General features: G+C 34.4%; 1 protein-coding gene across 19 annotated transcripts; it reads right to left on the bottom strand.

Annotated features, from left to right (window-relative positions):
* Positions 1 to 3494: 3494 nt before the first annotated feature.
* On the bottom strand, positions 3495 to 22994 carry L(1)g0196 (inositol hexakisphosphate and diphosphoinositol-pentakisphosphate kinase). Of its 19 annotated transcripts, none has more exons than XM_083034990.1 (31): positions 22755 to 22994; positions 22356 to 22484; positions 22111 to 22212; positions 21959 to 22042; positions 19193 to 19393; positions 18971 to 19111; positions 18715 to 18805; positions 18386 to 18540; positions 17968 to 18260; positions 17366 to 17560; positions 17196 to 17282; positions 16936 to 17124; positions 16769 to 16854; positions 16469 to 16591; positions 15901 to 15930; positions 14981 to 15215; positions 14460 to 14895; positions 14225 to 14358; positions 14034 to 14148; positions 13713 to 13952; positions 13509 to 13625; positions 13234 to 13388; positions 12958 to 13106; positions 11896 to 11943; positions 9156 to 9458; positions 7390 to 7608; positions 6855 to 7095; positions 6438 to 6529; positions 6250 to 6361; positions 5620 to 6000; positions 3495 to 5533 (listed from the first exon to the last, which is right to left on the bottom strand). In XM_083034990.1, exons 3-31 carry the CDS (start codon positions 22141 to 22143, stop codon positions 5098 to 5100), a joined length of 5121 nt encoding a protein of 1706 aa, XP_082891116.1. In that variant the 5' UTR covers positions 22144 to 22212; positions 22356 to 22484; positions 22755 to 22994; the 3' UTR covers positions 3495 to 5097. The 19 variants fall into 19 exon arrangements, with proteins under 19 accessions (XP_082891116.1, XP_082891114.1, XP_082891115.1 ...); XM_083034988.1 differs by having other exon boundaries at positions 16454 to 16591; XM_083034989.1 differs by having other exon boundaries at positions 16757 to 16854.
* Positions 22995 to 23756: the final 762 nt, after the last annotated feature.

Here is a 23756-nt window from a genome sequence, read left to right on the forward strand (position 1 = left end):
AAATAATATCTATCACAATAAAATATAAAATATATTTGATTAATTTTACTAAACTATATAAAAATTAATGAAACATATTTTATATTTTATTGTGATAGATATTATTTTTTATTGTGATAAAAATATTAATCAGAGAAATTCTCATAAAATTCTTTCATATCATATCGTCCCACGATTACCATGATTTTCAGTAAATTCTAAGAGAAAATTCTCTCTGTGTATATGGAAAAAATTTAAAAGCTACGCGGTGCTTTACTTTAGCAGAATTTTAATTTATTAATTCCGATTTATAGTTAGTATATATAAAATTATATGTAAAGATTGAATCAGTCAACTTCTTGACGCATCAATTTGTATTCAGTTCTGTTAAAGTAAAAATCGAGCTTTCGCCAGATTTTGTCTTATAGATCTCTTTTTAATAACTAAACTCGACTCAAAATAAGAACTTTATTAAGAGTTGGAAAAATCTAGATTTTCCAGAATATCTATTAAATTTCATCTAATAGATAATAAAAAAATTATATTAACTATAAATCGATACACATATTTTTGAAGCAAAATATTAAGTTACAATTCTCAAAACTCTAATATAAAAAATTATCAGACGAATTATTTTTCTAAATTATTTATCAGATGATATTCCATAGATATTCTGAAAAATTTAGATGCTAGATTTTTCTAGCAGCTCTTAGTAAAGTTTTCGTTTCGAATCGAGTTCAGTAATTAAAAAAGATCTTTAAGAAAAAATCTGGAGGAAGCTCTGTTTTCACTTTAGCAGAATTGAATATAAATTGATGTGTCGAGAAATTGACTGATTCAATCTGCGCATATAATTTCTAAAATCTATTATCGACGATTATCTTTCATATTTACAATGATTTTACAATTTGCAAAAATTGAAAATAGCTGACTTAATATTTGCAAAAGACCCTGTACTTTTAATACCCTAGATCTCTAATATCTTTAATATCTAACACATCGGTTATTCGCGTTCGGTCACCCTCTCGTAGCAACTGTTCGAGGGATATCTGCGTCGAATCCGTGTAATAAGCATCGGGAAAGTTTGGAAAGATCCGTGACGAAATCCTATAATTTCGTTCAAAGGCGTGACCCCGTTGCGGGCGACGATGCAACGGGGTCGGTGCATTGTTAGCAACGCATCAAAATCGGATCGGACGAACACGTGCAAAAGCTGAAGGAGATCGCGTTATATTATTTCATTTTTCCCTATTTTCGCAAATTCGGTAATCGTGCAGTATTCGTAACATATGATACAATATATCTGTACGTCAGAGCTAAAATGTATTAAGTTCATTTCTGTCAGACACTCTTTTGACCGATGTATTAAAATTTAATATAATTTTAGTATCTGACAAAAATGGATTTAATACACGTTAGCTCTGACGTACAAATATGTATATCGATATAGAAATTGTTACAGTAATAATTACAATTTTTTATATAAAATTATAAGTAAATAAATTGAATTAATATATTTTAATTCTGACGTACAGATATAGAATGACACGAGCCTCTTTTTCATAGAATTTTTATGAGAAATTTAAATTCCTTAAAACAAATATTAAAAGGAAAAGATAGTTTCTGAATACATAAGCAGGTGAAAATAAATTTACCTTTCTCATAAAATAAATCTCACACACAAGAGAACAAATAATATATACAAATAATTAAAAATAATATATGTAATAAAATTTTAACATATAGGTATGTTCGTTTTTCAATATTCAATATTACTTGTCATATCTTTTATATATGAGTATTTGCATTCTATGTACATCAGAACTGAAGTGTATTGAGTCCATTTATCCACTTATAATTTAAAATAAAAGTATAATTGTTATTGTAACAATTCTTATGTCGATATACATATCTGTATGTCAGAGCTGAAATGTATCAAGTCCATTTTTGTCAGATACTAAATTTATATTAAATTTTAATTTATATTAAACAGAATGGCTTATCGTCAAATTATAATGATTTCAATATATCTCTAATTCTAGTTTCTTCTTAAAGTCAAAATTTTTGATGTCAAATAAATTAAAAATTCAAAAATAAATTTATTCTCAAGAGATTTCACTCCCTGTCAATTCTTGCTAATTCGCTTTACAAGCTGTAGAAATGGAACGCATTATTTTCGCGTGTGATTTTATAGATATCGAATCAGTAGCTCCAGAAAATGATGGCGAAAAGCCCTGAAGCTTATCGGCGCCGACGCCTGGAACATCGATCCGAAGCGTCAGCTTGCAGTTATGTATATAGTGCATATTACAGCGGGGCTGTATTAAACATCCACGTCGCTCTCTATGCGAGCTTACAATCCTATATAGATTCAGCTATCCCGTTTATCAAATATTCCATATTGCGATATTACGTAATTTCTTCACGGTCCAAATTTGTATTGCACGAAAAAATAGTTTTACATGAAAAAGTTGTAAGTTATTACATAAGAACACGTTTATTATTTATTACCTTGAAACGTTTATCATTTATTAAAATAAAAATTTATAAGACATTTAGATATGCAAGCGATACATTTCGATACTTCGAGCAAAGATTGAACCGATTGATTAATAAGCCATTCGTCAACGTCGCGCTGCTGCGAAGCGAAAATACAGAGGGATTTCGGAGAAAAAAAAAAGAATCGAGAAAAGCTGTGACGTAATTAGAGCGTTCTAAGGGCGCGGAAATATCGCGAGACGAAAGGGGGACCGCCGGGTCTAACTAATAACTTTATGCACCCCCCTCGTCGAAGTCACTTCGGGGGTAAACACGGGGGGATCCGATTTGACGCGCGATGTTTATACGCACTCGTTGTAAGAGACGATCCTTCTTTCTCTCTTTCACTTACCGCGTCAAGTGACACGGCTAATATCTATTTAATTGATTCAGGGGTGAAACACACCCCTAGAATTTGCTCCGAGAGAGCGGACCGACGACCGTTCGCGAATAACAATATGCTGGCTGTCCCTCGAAAGGACACAAGAGGCGAGCACGTGTCCGCCGACATCGCAAATAGACTCTGCGTTTTGATTTGACGCGAAGCCAATTATAGACAGGAAGTATCAAAGATAATCGCCGTAAAATCGCCAACGATATTATTAGCGAGTTGCAACGTTGTTTTTGTGCGAACAAAGACGATGAGCTTGTCATAAAAAGAAAAAAAGCACGAGTCTCTCTCTGACAATGAGATAAGTCTCGGTAGCAGCGATGCAAAAACAGTACTGAAAATTAAATATCAATATTATATATCTACATAGTGTTATACAATACACAATTATATTTATATTTTATATAACTATACAAATATAAAATATATTTGTATAGTATATTTTTTCATTTGTGTGTGTATATCTATGAAAAGTAAAGAATAAATTGTTAAACAATATAAAGATAAAAACATCGAATAAGATAATGCGAAATTAACGATATCAATTATTAATTACACATATATTAGGAAAAACAGACTCACCGAATATTTCATTCTGGATCATTTTATTAAAACATTTGTAATGTAGATATGTATATGTGTGTGTATGTGTGTGTGTGTGTGTATGTATACACCTATTATATTTCGTATCTCTATTTTACAGGTACGGTCAATACCTACAGATAAGACCTATTATATATTCTCTTTGCTGATTTATGATTTGAAGCCATATATCTACTATATTAATACGCGGGGTTTTTCTTCTTGTAAACGTATAATGCTATATTGCTTGACCGAGGTATTCTTTGGCTCGGATAAAATTCCCCCACAACTTCGACAATTATCGCTATACAAGGAAAAAATATCAGGAACGTAATATTTGTTGCTAGGTAGCCATTCAATATGAGTCAGCTAATGTGTTTTAAGCTTCACACCTTCGGTAACTTCAAGCATCTGACTATTAATTTACAGTATTATTAATCAATAAAATATTATTGTAACAGAGATCCTTTAATTTTTTAGATAAGAATATGTTATACCTCCAGTAAGTATTTACACATCCTTACACTCCAGTAAATTTTTACACATTATTTTCTATCTTTACTAATATTGGCAATCACGTATTTCTCTTTCTCTGCACCTTTTTCTTGATATATATCTATCCTGATATTCTAGTGATATATTTATGTCCCTATATTTAATTGAAACACAGCTATCACATAATCGCCATATCTATCTACATCAATAGAGCATTTGTACATCTGCAATAATCTCTCTGGAAAAAGAGATAATTCTATGCGTAATTACGATAGTTCACAGTCAACAGCGATGATCCTAATCGAAAATATTGTTGCAGAAAATATCATCTGCCTAAGATTTTGATTATAATCATAAGCAATCAAAATTGCACCGTCAATCTATATTATTCGTTGATTAAAAATTCGTGACTTTCTCAATTCCTTTTAGAGTAAAGATTTATAAGGAAATTCTATATTCATTGAAATATGTTATGTAAAATGATTAAATCACAATTAAAAATTAAAACAAAACGCGTTGCAGGTAAAGATACAAGACTGAAAAGTTTAATTTTATTGCTATTCGTTGAATAATTCTTGTTATAAAATCCATAAAATTTTAAATCGAATGTTTACTACTCTTTTTTATTACATTATATTTTTTGCAAAAAGCTCAACGTAATTATATTATTCGTATGGATAAAAAATATTTTTATAAATCACAAAACAATTCAAAATTAATTATTATTCTCTGAGTTAAAATCGGAATGATATATAATGCTATTTAATTTAATAAATCTTATTTCACAATACCGTAAGGAATAAAAAAAATTAAGAGAAAGGAGCGGGGGGGGGGGGATAACTCGCTATCGTAATTCGTTCTAAATTCATTCTGAGTAATCCTGCTTGTATACTTTTATCAGCCTTCAAAGAATGCTAAATAAAATTAAAATAACTGTCCCGCCCTGTTTTGTCCTTAATACTTTTAATATTTTAATATTTCTTTCATGGTATATATAGTCTATGGGAAAAATAAACTATATATTTTCAAAAACTCTGATGTTACGTTGTAAGAATAGATCGAATATCACGGATAAAAAAGAAAAATTGGTATGTAAATTTATTACCGGATATTTATTTCTTTTCCTCCTGTTTTACGTCGAAGCCCACGGTGATATTAGAGCTATCCGTGAGACTGGTGGCTACGGTGAGTATAGGTTCCTCTTCTTGGCTCTTTTCTGAAAATTGGGTCGAATCTGTGCTCAATATCCAGTTCTGCAGATCCGCGTCCGACATGGTCGAGAACGAGCTCTGTCTCGAGTAACTAAAACTCGGCTCAGGCTTCGGCACGACGGACTTTGGAGCCGTGACGCTTTGAGAGCGCGAAAAGTTCTTCCGCTTCTGGCTGTTGTGCGAGCCGCTGTTTTTCTTGGAATCTTTCCTCGCGGGAGATCTTGTTGCGTTTGAAGAATCAGATTTTTGGGTGAATAGTTTCGTTCTATCGGAAGCACTATCGGTCTCCTTAATTCTGACATCGCTATGCGATATATCTGTACTCTCCACCAGAAAGCTAGGATAAGCAAATAATAACACATAAGTGTATTCACTTTAATATTAACTATATTATTATTATTATCAGTTTTGAATTTTCCCTACCGTCCGATCTTCTTATAGCTGCCGCTTAGTTTCACAGGATTAACATTATCCCTTTGCTCGAATATCGATTTAACATCTTGTTTCTTTTGCTCCTCGCTCTGTTTCAAGGTCAACGTGTGATCTTCGTCGTCGTCCATATTTTCGCAGGTAAGCTCGTCGCTGCATACGAGCATCGGTTGCGCGCTGCCGGCACCTGACTGCATCACTTGCGGCATCTGCGTGATTTTGCGTATCTGACCGTCCTCGTTGCTATAATAATCCGTATATGAGACACTGCCGCGACTTTCTCGATTCTCTTGATCGAGGCGCATACAAAATTCGTTAAAATCGACGTCCAGGCAAGAAGTCGGGGAGAATTTCGGCGGGATAAAGAGTTGAGCGCTGCGAATGGAGAGACACTGTTTCGTACTGGACATTGTTTAGTACTATTAGTAATATTACGGAGAAATTAATCGTAAAATAAACTAACGAGAATATAATATATAAATGTATTTAGTAATATAAAGTGAACATACTACAAAATGCAAACAATCAGATTAATCGCGCAATCAAATCATTAATGCGGTATGAAAGGAACGGAGATACAAAATTAGGAAGAAATGGATTACATAAATGTATCTTAAGACTCACCTCTCATTACTGATCAAGCTTATAGACATACTGCATTCGCCTGTCGACGTTGGCGCCGGTGAAGATGGCTCGGAAGATAGAAAAGACTGCGGTTCGCTACTCCATCCTATGCCTAAATAACGCATAAAGATTATTTAAATTCAAACTGATATTACTATCACACAATAGTTTGCAGGATGAATACACACTGTTTGGACTGGTAGGTGACGGCATATTTCTGATATCACACGTTTCCGCCTCTCCGAGGGGCTTATAGAGTATCGGAGTCGGTGTAATGTACCTGTGAAATAATAACGTAGTAATAATATACTTACACGAAAATCAAGTTTACCGTAATGCATATGATTCCTCTATCAATCGAATAATAAAATATAATAATTATATTAAGTTGTAAAAATAAAATTTTAGTCCATAAAAAATGGAAACCTTACTTTCGCGTGCACATAAATCATGAAATGCGATTATGATATTAATGTCTTGAAAACAAGTTTAGAGGAACGATCTTACTCGAAGTACAATGAGAAGTGAAACTCGATTGACGCGCGAGAAGGAAATTAAGCCGATATATACTCACGGGCGCATGTTTTATATAATTTTTATGCTACCTGACAGCTTCAATATCGGAAGAGTGATACTCGCGGATGATCCCGGTAGGACCGAGGGGTGGATTGAGTGACTCGTGCGTCGATCCGGCTGGCGATGACTTGGGCGGTGACGAGGCCGGAGTCCGAAACAAGGGTGCGGTCGTCATCATCTCTAGGAAAGAATCCAGCTGACGTAGCGACAACGCGTTGTGCAGAGTTTCCAGAGGTCTGATGGGCGGCACCCCGCCGAAGCCTTCAATCGCTAAAAATAACAATAAAAATTATTTCTATGTTCCATTATTTTTAACTTATTTATTTCTTTGTCCGAATTATTGTATTCTACTACAAAGACTTTATTATTATCTCTTTGAATCGTGTTTATTGTCTGTTTTGGATACAATTCAACCAAATGTATTTGAAGTGATTCTAGCACAAGAGTTGTCTGTCATATATCAGTCTAACTATTTATCCCGGAATCACGTTCTATGGCATATAAATATTAAAATTCTTAAATATTAATTAGATATATGCCGAAATACAAATGTTGAATATTCACCCGCGACTGCAGACGCATGCGGTGGTACCATGTCCTTGAGGTTTGGAGCACTTGATGAGCCACTTATCACGGCGGTGCTGAAGAGGCTATTGGCCGAACCGGTGAGCTTCTTACTGATATTGTAGCCCAACAGCTTGAAATAATTCTGTCCAGAGATACTGTGACGGTGGCGCCTTGCTGTGCAGGTAGGATCAGGTTGAATGATCCGAGGTCGCGCGTCTAGGAGAAGGAGAAGAGGAGTAAGGCTTGGACGCGGATATCTGGACGGACAGAGGACTCAGACGTTGATAGACACTTCCGGATAGTGATGACGATTAATCGTGGACTTGGTAGTGATGGTGGTGATATAGTGGTAAACGTTATGAAATTGTTACATAAGCAGAGTGCATCTTTATTAAAGCCGTAAAGATCGGCTAATAAAGCTCTAAATTTTTGCCACGACAGAATCGTGCTCGTGCTCGTGCCCGTGCTTACATTCGTGCTCGCGGTTTCAGAGAAGAAAAAAGAGAATACCGATAAAGAAAAAGATAGGGCAGTAACGAGCAAAGCAAATCGGCTAATGAACAACATAGGACCATTCCCATAAATCTTAATGAAGCATTAATTTCTTTCTCTCTCTTTCTCTCTGCCTTTTTCTTTAAATAGATTTAGAAAAAAAAAATAACAGAGGATTTAAAGTTCAATAAACTTTAATTAATGGAAATTATCCACATTGAAAAAAAAATTATTGGGTGAATAAAAACGGCGACACAATACGAAAAAAATTATCAAAAACTAATCGAACAAATTACGTATTCATACAGAATTAAACTTTGCAAATATGTACAGAATTTGTTGTACTATTTATATAATAATTCCTTCATTATTTCGTTTCTTTCTAATCTTATTTAACTCAAGTTTAACTCGCATTACTTATGTAATATTTCACAAAAGAGACAATATAATTTCGATAGATCAAATTGCGACAGAACATATTGTGATAGAAAAAAGATAAAATAATTCACGTGAGATCACTTTTACATTAATTTCGTAAATCAAACTCCGCGTTTGCAACATCTGCACTGAGAGAATTTTCTCTTAGAATTTACCCTGAAAATCATGGTAATTGTAAGACAATATGGTATGGAAAGAATTTTGAGAATTTCTCTGATTAATATTTATCACAATAAAAATAATAATATCTATCACAATAAAATATAAAACATGTTTGATTAAATTGAATTTTACTAAACTGCATAGTAAAATTAATCAAACATGTTTTATATTTTATTGTGATAGATATTATTATTTTTATTGTAATAAATATTAACTAGAGAAATTCTCATAAAATTCTTTCCATACCATATTGTCCCACGATTACCATGATTTTCAGGGTAAATTCTAAGAGAAATTTCTCTGTGTGATATTAAATTCACGGAAAGTGTGATATTAAATTTACAGAGTAAAACATACGAAAAAATAATTTAATCGTGTAAAATTTATGTTAGTGCAAATAAGAGTTTATAAGAATAATAAAAAAATACTTTACTTAATGTGTATTATGTTTTAATATTACTTACCAAAATACTTTAAAAGCGCGAACCTATTCTCTATCTGTCAGTGTACATATATAATATATATACACATATACATATATAATACTCTTTTATTTCCCTATTATAGCAAAAAAATCTCATCTTGATATTAACACTACAAGATTAGACAATTTTTTCGTACGTAACTCTGTAGAACCGATCTCTTCGTCATCTTGCGTTTCTTGGACTCACCGTAAATTTCGACGGGTCTCGAGAGCAAAGTCACCTCGGAGTATGACCGTTCGTATTTTCTGCTTAGGCACCGATACCTGTTGACAGCCCGGTCCAGCACGATGCTGGGGATCGGATTGAGCAACGAGCAAAGGACGCCGGGTGGCTGTTTCTCATCGCGTGCATTGCTAACCGAGCACGAGGAAGCAAAACTTTCGTTCGGCGAGACCGGCAGCTCCGGCGAGCTGTGCGACTGCGACAGGATCGCCGGTTTCCTCGGCAGTTGATCGCGTCGAGGTTCCACCGGAGGAGTCGGCTCCGTGGCTGATAACGAGTTGCGATGCGGTACGATGCAGTACGTAGAAGGGGGAAAGTGAGGTGAATGCAAAATGCGCAGACATAAAGATCCAGGTGATAGCGTTATCAGAGGGGTATACGGTGCAGCATTCGGTGAATGACGGCGTCGTGAGGGGAAAGGGAGAAAAAAAAACGAGAGAAAGAGCCGATTAAAAAATTAATTTACCGAAGAAACGAAAGAGCGGGACGAATCTTTTTGCAATATAATAAAAAAAAAAATGCAGTTTGTAATGAATTTTTCCTTTATGCTTTCTTTGTATTTTTTTACAGAGATTTTTTGTGAATAATTTAAAAATTATATGCAATAAATAATATGCAGTAAGAATCTTGTTAGTCTGAAGAAGCTTGTACTCTATTATAAATACTGTATACATTTGTAATCAAATAACAATTAGATAATCTTGTCATTAAAGTTAAAACAAATAAATATTTTGAATAATATTACAGAGAAAATATTACAATTATTACACGTTTTAGATCATTGTGATGTTTCATATAAAGATTCGTCACCGAGGAAGAGAAATAAAGTAAATTAAGGAAAGTGTATACCTTCGACACCCCTTTTCGCGTATAGTTTATTATTTTATAGCTATTAGTATGTCGGATTCACGAGTACGCACACAACACAACAACCGTGGCACACGATAGCCATGCAACCAGTAAGCCAACCAAACCACACGACTTTTACACTCAAGACAGCCTCGTACACTTTGACATTCATTAGAATGCCGAAGCTTGAACGGCATTAGTATACGATCGTGATGATACAATAGAAAGATACGGTATGTCAACGTGTGTATCGGTCTTTTTTTTACTGTCCTTATGAATCATGTATGATTAAAAAAAACCCATAAAAAAAACGAAGCGAAGATGTCACACGCTTTATGAGCGTCTGACATCCGAAGTCTATTCGGAAGCAAGAAATATCAACATTGGGAGATTCGGAAGAAGTTCGATAAAAGTGGAAACGATGAAAACCACGATGACGATGAACTTGTATGAAACGAAATGTATGTAGAAATGTGCGAATGTAAAAAAAAAAAAGATGCCGAGAATGATAACTTCGATGCGAGATTACTCTTCATTAAGAAAAATTCAATGATATTGATTGACATTGATGAAATTGAATAGTATTTCAAGATTTCCGTATACGATTGTAATATGCATGAATCTCTCCGAGGCTCGTAGAAAGTCGATAATGATGATGAAGATGATGATGATGAAGATGATGATGATGATGATGATGATGATGATGATGATGATGAAGACGCTACGATCTCGGAATCGAGGATTCGGGATGGCAGGCTGAATGGATCACACAGTACACGTGTGTGTATGTGTAACCTGGACAGTCGCCGATACTTTGATTAATTGGCTTCCACGCGCACAACTATCGCTGAGCAAAAAGTTATTTCAACTGGGGACTCATCGTCTCCTACTTTGGCTTTTGGCAAAATACACATCGGCTATACTATATGAAACAAGATACATTAGAAACTTTTCCGGATAGATCGCCCCACCGGATAGATTAACCAGACCGTACAGGGTGTTTCTGTGACATACACATCAGTATGTCGGGTTGCCTATTAGTGCAGGCGCGCATGGTCGTTCACAACTGCGCCTGTGTTCACAGCTTATACGAGTGAATATAGCTGCGCCAAAGCCTACGCAGCTATGAACGACCATGCGCGCCTGCACGAATAGGCAACCCGACATACTGATGTGTATGTCGCAGAAACACCCTGTACAATATTCTAAAGGTTTAGCCACATTGAAAAAAAATACCAATTTTCTTTCTCGTCTACACAGAGTACGTGCGATATACTTTTGCAGAACTGATTAAAGTAAAAATAATGATAAATATCGATGAATGCAAACTGCAACATATCGTGAGAACGTAATTTGTAGGCAAAATATACAGAAAATTAATTTATATATCGAGGAAGGGATGAGATACATCACAGACTATCAGCTACGAGGTATGCGTAAGGCCCGAAAGAGTTACTTTAATCAGCACTTCGAAGTAGCACGACGATGTGCGTGTGAAGCGCATTCTGGTATCGATATATTGTCCAACTATGTACATTCTAATTGTAACAAAAATAAAAATTCGTAAAATTATCTGCTTCATATCAGAATTGTGCTACATCTGCCAAGATATGAGATTAACTAGTGCGCACTAGTCTATTATCGGTCACAAGGGAGGATTATTTCATTGCAACGTGTGCATAAGAGTTCCAGATATAAAAAAAGACATCGTATTCAAAAAAGAAAAGATTAAGTAGAAGATCTACTCGATTATGGCAAATAAGAAGAATGATAAGTATCATTTCAAGAAGATTCGCGTGTGCATTATCTTGAAGAGCATCATTCTGTATAAAAAATTGGTAGCCGATGAACATACCTTCTCTGTTGACCGCGTCCAAGCTCTGATACTGCAGCTTGTCCGCAGCTACAAAAAGAGACAGCAGAACACAGAAAAGGAGTACCGTGGCGACGTTTCACCATCATTTCAATTGCCAATAAAAGCTCTGCGCGTGTAATAATCCAATGAATTGAACGTTAATACATTGCTTACATTCTATGTCATTATGCTCTTTATGCGAAACGACATATTTTTAAAATAGAGATATCCCTCATACTATTGTTATTGGACACGAGTCCAATTTATTTACAAACGCGCGATATAATGTAAAAAAAATAAGATATTATAATCTCTACTTTCTCATTCAGCAGATGGCAAGAAATATCAAAGCTAATAGCTTGAAATTCAGATAAATATACCGATATGTTCTTTGAAATATTTCTTTAGGACATTTCATAATTTTGAAAAATTTGTGATATTTTTCACACACAATTTCAAACATTATATAAAAAGTTGTACAATAATCCGTATCATACTATCGACTCATCAACTTAAAAAATCGAATACCAAGTATGGTATAAATTCCGATATATAGTTTTCATTAATTACTAATATAGAATTTATCATAATAAAATATAATTTCGTGGTGTGAAGCTATTGTACAATTTGGTAGGGAACCATTCATAATTTGGAAGGGAAACATTCATCTATAGCATACTATAGATATTGATAATTGGTGCTCTATCCAAGTAATATTCCACCAATTCTCAATATCTACAGCATACTATAGATATTGACAATTGGTGCTATTCAAGTGTATATATAAAAAAAAATCCGATATAACAATTAATAATTATAATCATGCACAAACCATTAACGTGTTAAGGATCCTATGTCTATGTACACATTCCATAAATTCGTGCGCATGCGTATGTGTATGCATACGCATACACACACACACATACAGTAGATATTATGTTAACATTGTATCTCGAGTTAACATATTTATTGTTCGATTTAGTATTAGCATCCTTCACACTTTAGAATTTATCGCAAATCTGCTCACTGATACAAATAAAGCATTCAATAAAGCGCACTTACCTTTCTCGGGCTTCTCTTGCCGCTGATGATCGTAGCTTCGCGCGCGCGGTTCCATGATGGTCCCCGCATCCCTGCTTCGCCGTTGTCGTTGACTCGCCGCTAACTGGCTGCCAAGTCTAGCGGCTTCATGTCCGGCCACGGTTCTAGCACTGTGTACGATAATGCGAAATAAGATTATTTTTTCAGATATCATTATCCATGGTGGAAAACGAAAGTGGAAAATGTTTGCATTGAAATATGGAAAAACGCTCAACACAAGCAAATCTATTGAATTACCTGATGGGAATCGGAGCCGAGCCTTGTAAGAATCCGCTATCGTATGGTTCGTCCATCATATTCGGATCTAGGTCCATCATGTCAATTGCACGACTGGTCGTCGGACTGTCCATAGAGTCCACAGTATCCGTTTCCATTAGCGGCGGAGACGTATCCTACAAGTCACGAGTTTTTACAAAATTACTCAAAAATATTTAACTGATTAATAAATAATAAATCTCATACAATGTATCACTCGTTAAAAATTTGACTATATAATGCAAATCACTACTTACAGTTTGCACTATGGATGTCATAAGATCATCCTCGATAATTCCCAATTCCGCATCCTCCTCCTCTATCCGGGTACTGCATTGTGAACTAGTGTCCTGGCCAGAACCACCGCTTTCTCCCTTGAAAAAAAAGGCCAATATAAAATTTATTTATTTATATTATTAATTTTAATTAGCCACAGATAATTCAGAATCTACGACGCTTACCATGTTATGACTACTCTCATTGCGCGAATGTGGTCTGAATCCGGGGCCAGGCGGTAGATTCTTCTGTACGCAACAATTAACGCCAGGACTAAAGTGTAACTCCACGTGGAAACGTTCCTCGCTGCACGGATCTTTGGTCGGATCCTCGTATAACATAACGACAATTTGCGACATGTAGTTCAACTCGGAGACCATGCTGACATATTCCATCGCGCGTCGCCATTGTTCGTCTTTTATCACCTATAAATCGATATGTAAAAAATTAGAAAAAAAAAAATTTTTTAATAATTTTTTTTTCAGCTTGTAATATGCTTTACTTACATCGAGTAAACCACCATAACGCAATACAGTAAGCAAAGAATGTACGTGACTCTCGCTCGTGAAATATAACCTCGTACGTACATGGCGTCCAGGACTCGAAACACCATGAGAATACCTGGAAATCATTAATTATTATCGTTACTAAAGAAATCACAAGAAAAAAATTCTTTGTAAATAAAATTCGACTGTACCTAGGGTTAAGCCTATTGACGGTCTCTTCAGATTCCTCGATATTTCGTTGCAAATCTGCTCGTATCTTCTTTAACAAAGGCGTGCATATGCCTTGGCCGATAGTTAATTTCTCTTGTACCGTCAGACCGTATTCCTGCAGATTAATATGTAACAAATATGTTTTACACGTGAAAAAAAAATCATCGATAGAATTATTATTATATATATATATTATTAGCGGCGAAAAGAAATTACCTGAGGAATTACTATATCCGCTAAAGATTTAGCGTACGTGTATAATTCTTCCGCGTGTTCGAACTGCAACGTATGATTGTTGTGCTGCAAGTCGTACTTTATGCAATCGTAGATGTCGGGAATTTTGGATATGTCGAAGCGTTTATTTTTCGTGCAGAAATCTTTTTCGATCTTTCCCCAGCGACGTCCCATCAGTTCCCACGTTTCACCGTGATAAAGTATCGCATCCTTCGTCTTCGGATCTTCCTTCTTGATTCGCACAATGTCCAGAAGCTTTTGAATGAGAGTGTGAACGTGTTGGCAACATCGAACTGGATTCTTGACGAAATCTAAAGCGGCGTTGATGCTCAACGCGTTTCCCGGATTAATCTGTTCGCGATCCTCGCGGGTGAATTCCCGGTCTTGTTGAAGCAGCTCGTGCAAGCGCGTCTTCACCCTGTAATTATAAACATCGCGCATATGTAGGACAAAAGTTAGAATTATTCAATTACAAGTGCAAAAATAAGAATTTCTTTACTCACATATTCTGATATTTACTGCTATCGCAATCGTTGTCCAAAAGGCCATTGGTGTTTGCGCTTTTCACCATTTGTACGAGAATAGGCGTTAGTTCTCCTTCCAACGCGAGCAATCCTTTCGCAAAGGCTGCCGCAGTCATTTGAACGCGTCCCTCGTCGCTAGCATAGATCTTCAAGTCGTGACGAAACGTGGAATGCAGACGTAACAAACCCAATCCTTGCGCGCCTGCATATTCACCTATATTTTTACATAAAAGGAATAATATAAATACAATGAAGAGATTATTCGAGATACAACAATAATAATCGTAGAGAACGACAATTAAACAATTCAGAGATTATTGTCAAAAGAGATTGTCAAGACCTATCGAAGTTCTGATATCGAGATCATCATAAAATTGATGTATTAATTGTAATATAGATTAACACTGCACATTGTATTATAACGCGAAAAATACCGCAAGAAATTTTTCATGTCTTTAAATGTTTTAGAGTTACCTTGAAACTCCTGGTGTAATAATTTTCAATAAAAAATTACAAAATTTGAGAGAAACATATTGTACATAATGCGTGCACATAATATGTCTCGTGTGAAAAATCAACTAACATTTAATGTGTTATAGTGTTGTAGTGCCATTAATAACCAAGAGACATTCATTAACATGTAGAAGAAGCATGTAGCGAAAATCAAATTAGTGTAGTGTACAATGCTAAAATCATGCAACTCCTAAGCTGCCAATAACTTGTCTCACTGATTGTGAGTCAAATAGGAGCTACGTCGAATATTCAAATAAAGATATAGAAAATTGTGCAAGTGTACTCTTACTGTTAGCGCCGTCGACTCTAACATCGCTATTTCTAAGGACAGTAATACAATCTATAGAGAACTAAGGAATAAGCGTGGATCGTAAATAAAAGGTTACCGTGGTTTGGTAACATCTCTGATTCTTCCTCTGAAATAACATTTGAGATAAATTATCCTATATGTGACTCGAAAGAGAGAGAATGTAATTACTACATTTTACTACTAACTACGAGATATGATTGCCAATATGATTGTTCGTGCCACAGTGATCATTACACTGGCAATTACTTTCTTTCGTTAAACTCGATATTAAAATTTACACGTATAAGTAACTTTTGTGAATCTTTCCACGATACAAAATACAGTGAAATTGTATATATATGTATATACAAGAAAATTTCAAAATCCGATCTCAACACGCCGATTTTTAAGCTGTCCAATATTTTTGCAACTTGTACAATGTAGCATTCTCAAGATACAATTGATATTAATACGTACTAAAAGTTTAGAGGCTTTTAGATTGCATATATAATCCATGTATGTATATTATGGATAAAGACCTAGATCAAATTCAGCTAACAGAGGAAAGTTATTATAGAAAAATAATCTCCGATATACTGTGTAGAAACTTAAAAGCGAGCATGGCAAGCATATGAACATAAGATACGAACCACTAAGGTGTCTACCTTGACCACCTGGGTACATGCAGCGAAATATGCGTCCCAGCTCTTCCGCTTGAATACGTCCGGCTGGCGTCAATTCTCCGCCCCACTTCAATATTAGAACGAGAGACGGTTCCCCTAGTCGATCTGAACGAAGAAAAAAAAATATGCACCTTTCTATACATATAAAATCTTTTGAAATATATCTATATTAAACTTATACATTTATCTGTATTAAATATATCTATTTTAAAACTATATTAGTACATATATAATCATATAAAATGGGAGTAAGAAATAAATGTGGCATACTAAGATCGCTACCGTCGTCGGAAGAACTTCCTCGCGGTCGTCCTCGCGGTTGGTATTTCAGCTGGACTTTACGATTTATGCCAGAAAAATGGCCATACCTACGCAATTATAAATTTACCATATACGCGATTTCTTCAATTATATATAATATTAATAATATTATCCTAATTATTACATACATTTCCAAAACACTCTTGAGTTGTTCCAACTTTCCTTGTTTCTCTTCCAGCTCGGGTCCCGCTGCACGATGCTGTATTTCTGCCAATAAACTACGAGCTGTATCAAGAATCTCTTGTAACTGCTTGGGTCGCTTTAACTTGACATGACCATGCTTATAGCCATCGTACTTTGCAAATATCTCAAAAAATCTGTAAGATGTTACATTTTAATATTTTTTAAATAAAAATTACCTATATATGCCAGATATTTTTGTACTCACTTTGGATGACGCACTTCTACTTTCATTTTCTGCTTTGGAGTTCTATCACCGTGTCTGATAACAGCTACCACACAACGCAATTCCATCCTAAAAATATTTAGTAGTTTACAATATACTTTAATATTAATAATATATTACTAGTTATAGTATTAAATTGCGGTTATACTCACATTTTACCGAATGTGGTCGGAACAATAGGAGGATCATCCAATTGAAAGGGAACGCTCCAAGGAATGTGTAACGTAGGGGCCAATTCCCTTAGTATCATATTTCCCAAAATCTTGGCACAGTCGTCATAATACTTATTCGAATTCTTTACAAAACTAAATCCATTTACATCACACACAAACGACTGACCGTTCGCTCTGCAAGTAGAATCATATTTTTTGTATTATTTAACTTTCAGCCATTCATGCGAAAGAACGCGATTCACGATATATCGTGCCTGTGTCAAGCCGACTAAAGCCATCTTGCGATGTCGCAACAGAAGTCAAAGCTATTGAATATGTAATGCGATACACGCTCTAAAGTAACATATAACTACACTGACAATAAGCACAACATACGTCTTATATCGAACAGACATATTCAAAATAAATTTTATACAAGGAGAATACATCCTTTAACGCACACAAGACTTGTACTTATCGTTGTCTATAAAAAAAATTATTTTAAAAAATTTAAAAGAAAACTTAATTTTTATTAATTGATGCTAATTACATTACATGCATAATTGATGTTTAACAATTAATAATTAAACAGTCATACATACCTCAATAAATCGAAACCGCAAACCGTTTGCTTGAAGGCCATACATACTTTTCTACTAATAAGTTTCTCAGCATTACTTAATATCACTGGATAACGAATCTCCTTGCCCTCCGAATCTCTCTCAACTTTGCCGTCGAGAGCCGGACTTTTTCTTGCCTCGGCATGAGCGTAATCAGGTCCCACGGTATAAACTTTAACATCAGTACCATCGGTAGGCATAAAATCTTCATAGATATAAGATCCACTCTTACGAACGCGAGATTCTGGCGAATATACGCTACTACGACTACCTATCTGTGTAATAAACAGATATTATCATTAAGTATATTTGTATATTTCTAAGTTTTTAATTATTTCCATTTAAGAAAACAACAACACGCTCGTTCCTTTAATATATTTAACTTGAAGAAAAACAATACCTTTCTAAATAATCTCTGACTGCCTCCACCAGCGGAAGTAGGATAATAAATATAGATATTATGATCTTCAGCGGATACTGGCTTTTCCACAAATGGTTTGTTGAAAGTAATTCCATTCACTTCTACGTGATCCTCCGATTCCACCAATTCGTGCTCTGAAATACATTTTACATTTTGTATATGTAAAGATTGAATATATGTATGTAAACCCAACAAGAGTTTCTAAATATTTAGATGCACCATAGTTATTCAATCTCAAAACTCTAAATTGTTGAGAATCAAGTACTTACGATGCATAATTTATAACCAATCAAAATTTTATAACTCACGTTTCGGATCTGGTGAATCTCGATCAAGAACGGCATATCGTGGAATTTCAATACCCTCGCTCTCCAGTATGGCATAAACTCTTCTTCGATCCTATGGCATTTTTTAACTTGTTAAAATGCGATGTACATACATATATATAATATATATTATATATTACATATATAATATCTAATATATAAATATATCAAACTAAATATATAATATATAAATATATTAAATATATTAAATATCTTGAAATATCAAAAACTTATATACCTGAATGTCATACTGCATCGGAAGATTATTAATAATAAACGGTTTACGTAAATTTGCATAATTTATAGCTTTATCAAGGGGAAAACCTTTACTATGAAAACTTATCAAGCAGTCGACTATAGGCCATTCTTCTACAGGTTCCTATAAACAAGAACAAACACATAAAATGTATATTTTGTGTAACATAGACTCTCTTCTCTACTCTATAAGAATATATATTACCTTCAATATCACTTCTTCTGGAAAGACAATAATTTTTATATACTCAAATTCCTCGAGCCTTGTTAAGATCTCTTTCATCGGTTTACTCTGCGATTTTTTCGCCATTGCACATATTCCAACCAATACTTGTTTCCCCTCTCCTTCCACATCGCTACCATCCATATATGCATCATCTTGAGTGCACCCTTCTGGTAGGTCCGGCTAGGAAGTAAAACAAACGATTATGTAACATTTGCTAAGGGTATACGCAAGTCCTGGTGATAAATCAATCAATATTAATAAAGTTATAACATAATTACACAGAGAATTTGAAATAAAATTCACTACCATACCAAAAATCAGTGATAGCCAAAGTAGAACACACAAAGCTTTATCATTTTATATAACATATTTTCTACAAATAAATATATGAAGCTGGTAAACTCCTATATATAAGCAGGGATAAAGATCTATAAAATCTTCAAGCTAAATGGTGCTCACCCAGTATGCCTTTAGACAGGATAGAAATCTAGGCTTGTCATCAGCAGGACAATTTTCATCGCGAATTCTTGTAAGATTACTCATTATATTCTTTAGTTTGAGCTTTCAATAAGTAAGTTACACGTTGATCGCATATGATATTGCCTACATAGAAAGGTAATATTTATCAAGCAACAAGGCGTGAAACAAATTTGGATGTGATAAACATCACGTAGTCTTTAAATTCGTGATTTAATATGAAAATTTTATTCACCTTTACACGATTTAGTTTTCATCTATTTCCTGTTATTTCTGTATATTATTTCTATATTATATTTGTTATATTTCACTACATTCCAGATCAATAAGGAATGCAATATCAAATCATGCAGTTACAAGCCAGTTGAAAGCGTTTGTTAATCGCTGTAATAAAAGATTTTAGATGTTACATTAAAAAAATAAAAAATTAAAATACAGCGAAAAAATTGGTTATAATAAAATCTATCTTTATTTTCTATTATTTAAAGTTATTATAATAAATAAATAGAAAAAATATTACTCTCGTGACATTTTTATAATAAGTATATCTGATTAAGTATCTGATAAATTATCATAGAAAACTGCAATAAGTATTGTGTTAAATTTTCACATTAAAAAATATATTATAAATCTTTTATTATTACATACATGTATAAATAGCTTGTTTCTATTCAATTATGTAAATTAATTGTTATTTCTATGATGAGATACATAACAACAAATATGTATATTGCACAAAAATTTAAAGATACGTTTCTTTCTTACCAACATGATTACATAATAATAAACTACATATGGCTAATTTTAAATATATCTTTTTGTTAGAGAGTCTATCGCAAAATGTACATCTATATTACATTAATTATAAATAAATAATACCTTGGAAATAGAAATCATTGTACATATATCTTCAAAAATGTTATAAAATTTAGTAATCTGGTCCGTGTCCACTTTTCTGATACCAGATAATGATTTTATGCCGATAACTATGATTTCATGTCAATATTAATCTCAAAAGATGATTATATAATGTATCATGATAAAAAGGTCGAATAAAAATTATCAGTTCTACTTTTTAATAACACTTAAACATTATCATTGCTACTTAAGACTCATATATTTGATAGTGCGCTCATATAGCATCAAAATAGTGCTTAAAATGTGCTGCATTTCTAATAAAAAATTTAAGTTGTAAATGTGTTTATCTACACAAGTTACGTTCACAAACATTATTAAAATAACAAGCAATAAATCTTTCTTGAATAACAAACAACCTTGTAGAAACTTGCCACAATGTTATCAGGACTAATTTTAGAAGCAACTTATAATTCAGTTAATGTTAGTATTGCTAGAGTATGGCCAACATATATCAAGAAACATATTTCTGTTCTATTTTTATGCAACGAGCAAAATGGCTAAATATTTGCACTGCATGCATTGTTAGAAAGTTTAAATTGATTAATTTCTTATATGTATATACCATATGTGTGTGCATATCATTCGTGCTTGAATAATCTGTGTTATAATGAGATAAATTCCTATCTACCTAAACATCACAAAATTTATTCTTTTACCAATTACATTCACACATCCCAGCACTAGATAGAGATTTAATATAATTATTTTAAATGTCCCCAAAAAATCTATAAAACGTTTCTTTAGCATCAACTGTTTACACAACTATTCATATATTTTTATTGTCGCAAAAAGCAAATATATTGTAAATAAGTATGATTAATGAATATGTGTGAAATATTTATATATCATAAACACGCATACATGCAAGTACATATTTTTCTATATATGCATATATTTCTAACCTCTAAAAAAAATACATTTTTCTTTAATATTTATTGATATTTATTATTTCTGTGACACAAAATAAACACAAAATAAAAATAAATAAGTTAATGTGTTTTATTACTTTTTAATTTATCTTTTACTTCAATAACCATTAATTATTACAAACATGCGAGTTTTATGTCATGTTATTTTTGTATTGCCATGATATCTCATCAGATACAAATCAACTTCATATAATTAAAAAATAAGATAAAAAATATTATGTTATTTATAACAAAAAAAGGAGAGGAAAACGTTTAAAATATAATATTTAATTTTATATATATAAAATTATATATATTTGTGCTTTTTTAAAAATAAAAAGCTAATTTTTTTTAATGTGCACTTTGTGTAATCTCATACACATGCATAAATTCTTCTTGCAACTAAATTTTAAAAGTAATAAAGTAATAATTTTAAACTTACCCTTTTCGAGCGATAGATGGAAGGAATAACAGATGACTGCACTGTATCTCCTATATAGAACATTGGTCTTGCATTCTTGAGGCCCTGCGAGCAAAATCTTATTAGAAACTCGACAAGTGCAAAATTTTATTCAGAGTTACAAGCACATTTACCTGGTAACCATGTTCCAGTTCAGTGTAAGACATGTCAGATCAGGTTTCATTGATAAAAGAAACACCCGTTTCGTGTGCTTGCATTAGACAATATCCCGCACACTAAACACAAATGACATATTGTCTCACATTATTCGCATTAATTATACACATCGATCAGTTACAGTGGTACATAATCAAATGTGTACATAACTACTTGAAAGATTTATGAAAATGTTCGTAAATTTTTCTTCTATTTCTCTTACAAGTTCTTTTGTCCCATGTAAATTTCTTCAAACGACGTCTCTCTCTTAGAACGCCTTCGTTTAATAAAGGCTTATCACTTGGGGCTCGTTTAGCAAACTGGCCTGTGCACGTCAATGTTTATAAATTATCTGCAAGAGACAAAATAAACATACACAACGTTTGTACATACTACCAAGTAGATAACCCCCCCCCCCCTTTATCCCGCGTTTGCAATAACATGATTAATTGCAAATAACGTCAGATGAGCATATTTGCTCCCTGACGTAGATAAAATCCGTTAATGCCACACCTGAATTAGAAACGGAGTGAGAAAACAATCGATGGAAAAATGCGTCGCTTTTGCCGAGACGCATTTACATGGAGGTGTAATAAAGCGAGTGAACGGAGACATTACTTACAAATCAGGATGAAAGTGCGATGACGGTGCTCGGGAATCGTAATATGACACGAAATGAGTGATCCGGGATCGCGATTGCGAAGACGTTTGAATTTGCGTTTCCGTGTGACGTCGATGACGGTTTACGTGACATGTGCCTGTATGTGCCAAGATCGAATCTCGAAGCGGTTGTTCCTCGATCGTAGAATTTTTCTGCGCATGCGCAGTCTCACTTTTATTCCTACATATTTCATTTCTTTTGCCTCTTGAATAATGATAAAACCATGGACGTAAGAATACCTGACGGAACGCAATACTGTGGGAGTGAAGCACAAAGGGTGAAGGGAATGAAATGTCTATTGACACGGATATGAGGCATCTAAGATGGCGGCGGCGGATAATTTCACGGAATGTTATCGTTGTGAATGTGTACAATGTCTCAACACAGATGTCTATACAAATCCGTGTGTCTCGATTAACGTCGTGCGACGTGAAAATAGACGCTAAATCTGAGGCATCTAAAATGGACGCAACCGTAGACCTCTCACCCCTCAGGGTGAGAAATGATAGAGCTCCACAAGCTCTAGTTACTTTTGTCCTGATTGGCTAATCACTAATTCCACTAAACCAATAGATTTTCAGATATTACATATCGCGGATCGGAGCACCAATAAAAAATTATCACGCTAAAATGAACATCAGGCACAGAATGAAGAGAGAGATATCTTCATTTGAATAATACTTGGTTCTATGCGCAACGCGCAACACGGGACGAGAGAGAGAGAGCGCGTGTCGATGTGCGCGGTGCGTTCGACTTTTAACCTTCAAGTGGCGCCGCGTACGCGGTCGGAATTCGGCGCGCGGAGTGGGGGGGCTGTGGTGGGGGGTGAGAGTGGGGGACGCGCGCGCCGGTGCGCCGCGCGGAGTGGGGGGCTGTGGTGGGGGGTGAGAGTGGGGGGACGCGCGCGCCGGTGCGCCGCGCACGTGAGAGCGCGTGCAACCCCCCACTCTCACCCCCCACTCC

This window comes from Prenolepis imparis, unplaced genomic scaffold, assembly GCF_030444845.1.
Source record: "Prenolepis imparis isolate NDT839.2.m4 unplaced genomic scaffold, iyPreImpa1.0 SCAF_3, whole genome shotgun sequence".
NCBI lineage: Eukaryota > Metazoa > Arthropoda > Insecta > Hymenoptera > Formicidae > Prenolepis > Prenolepis imparis.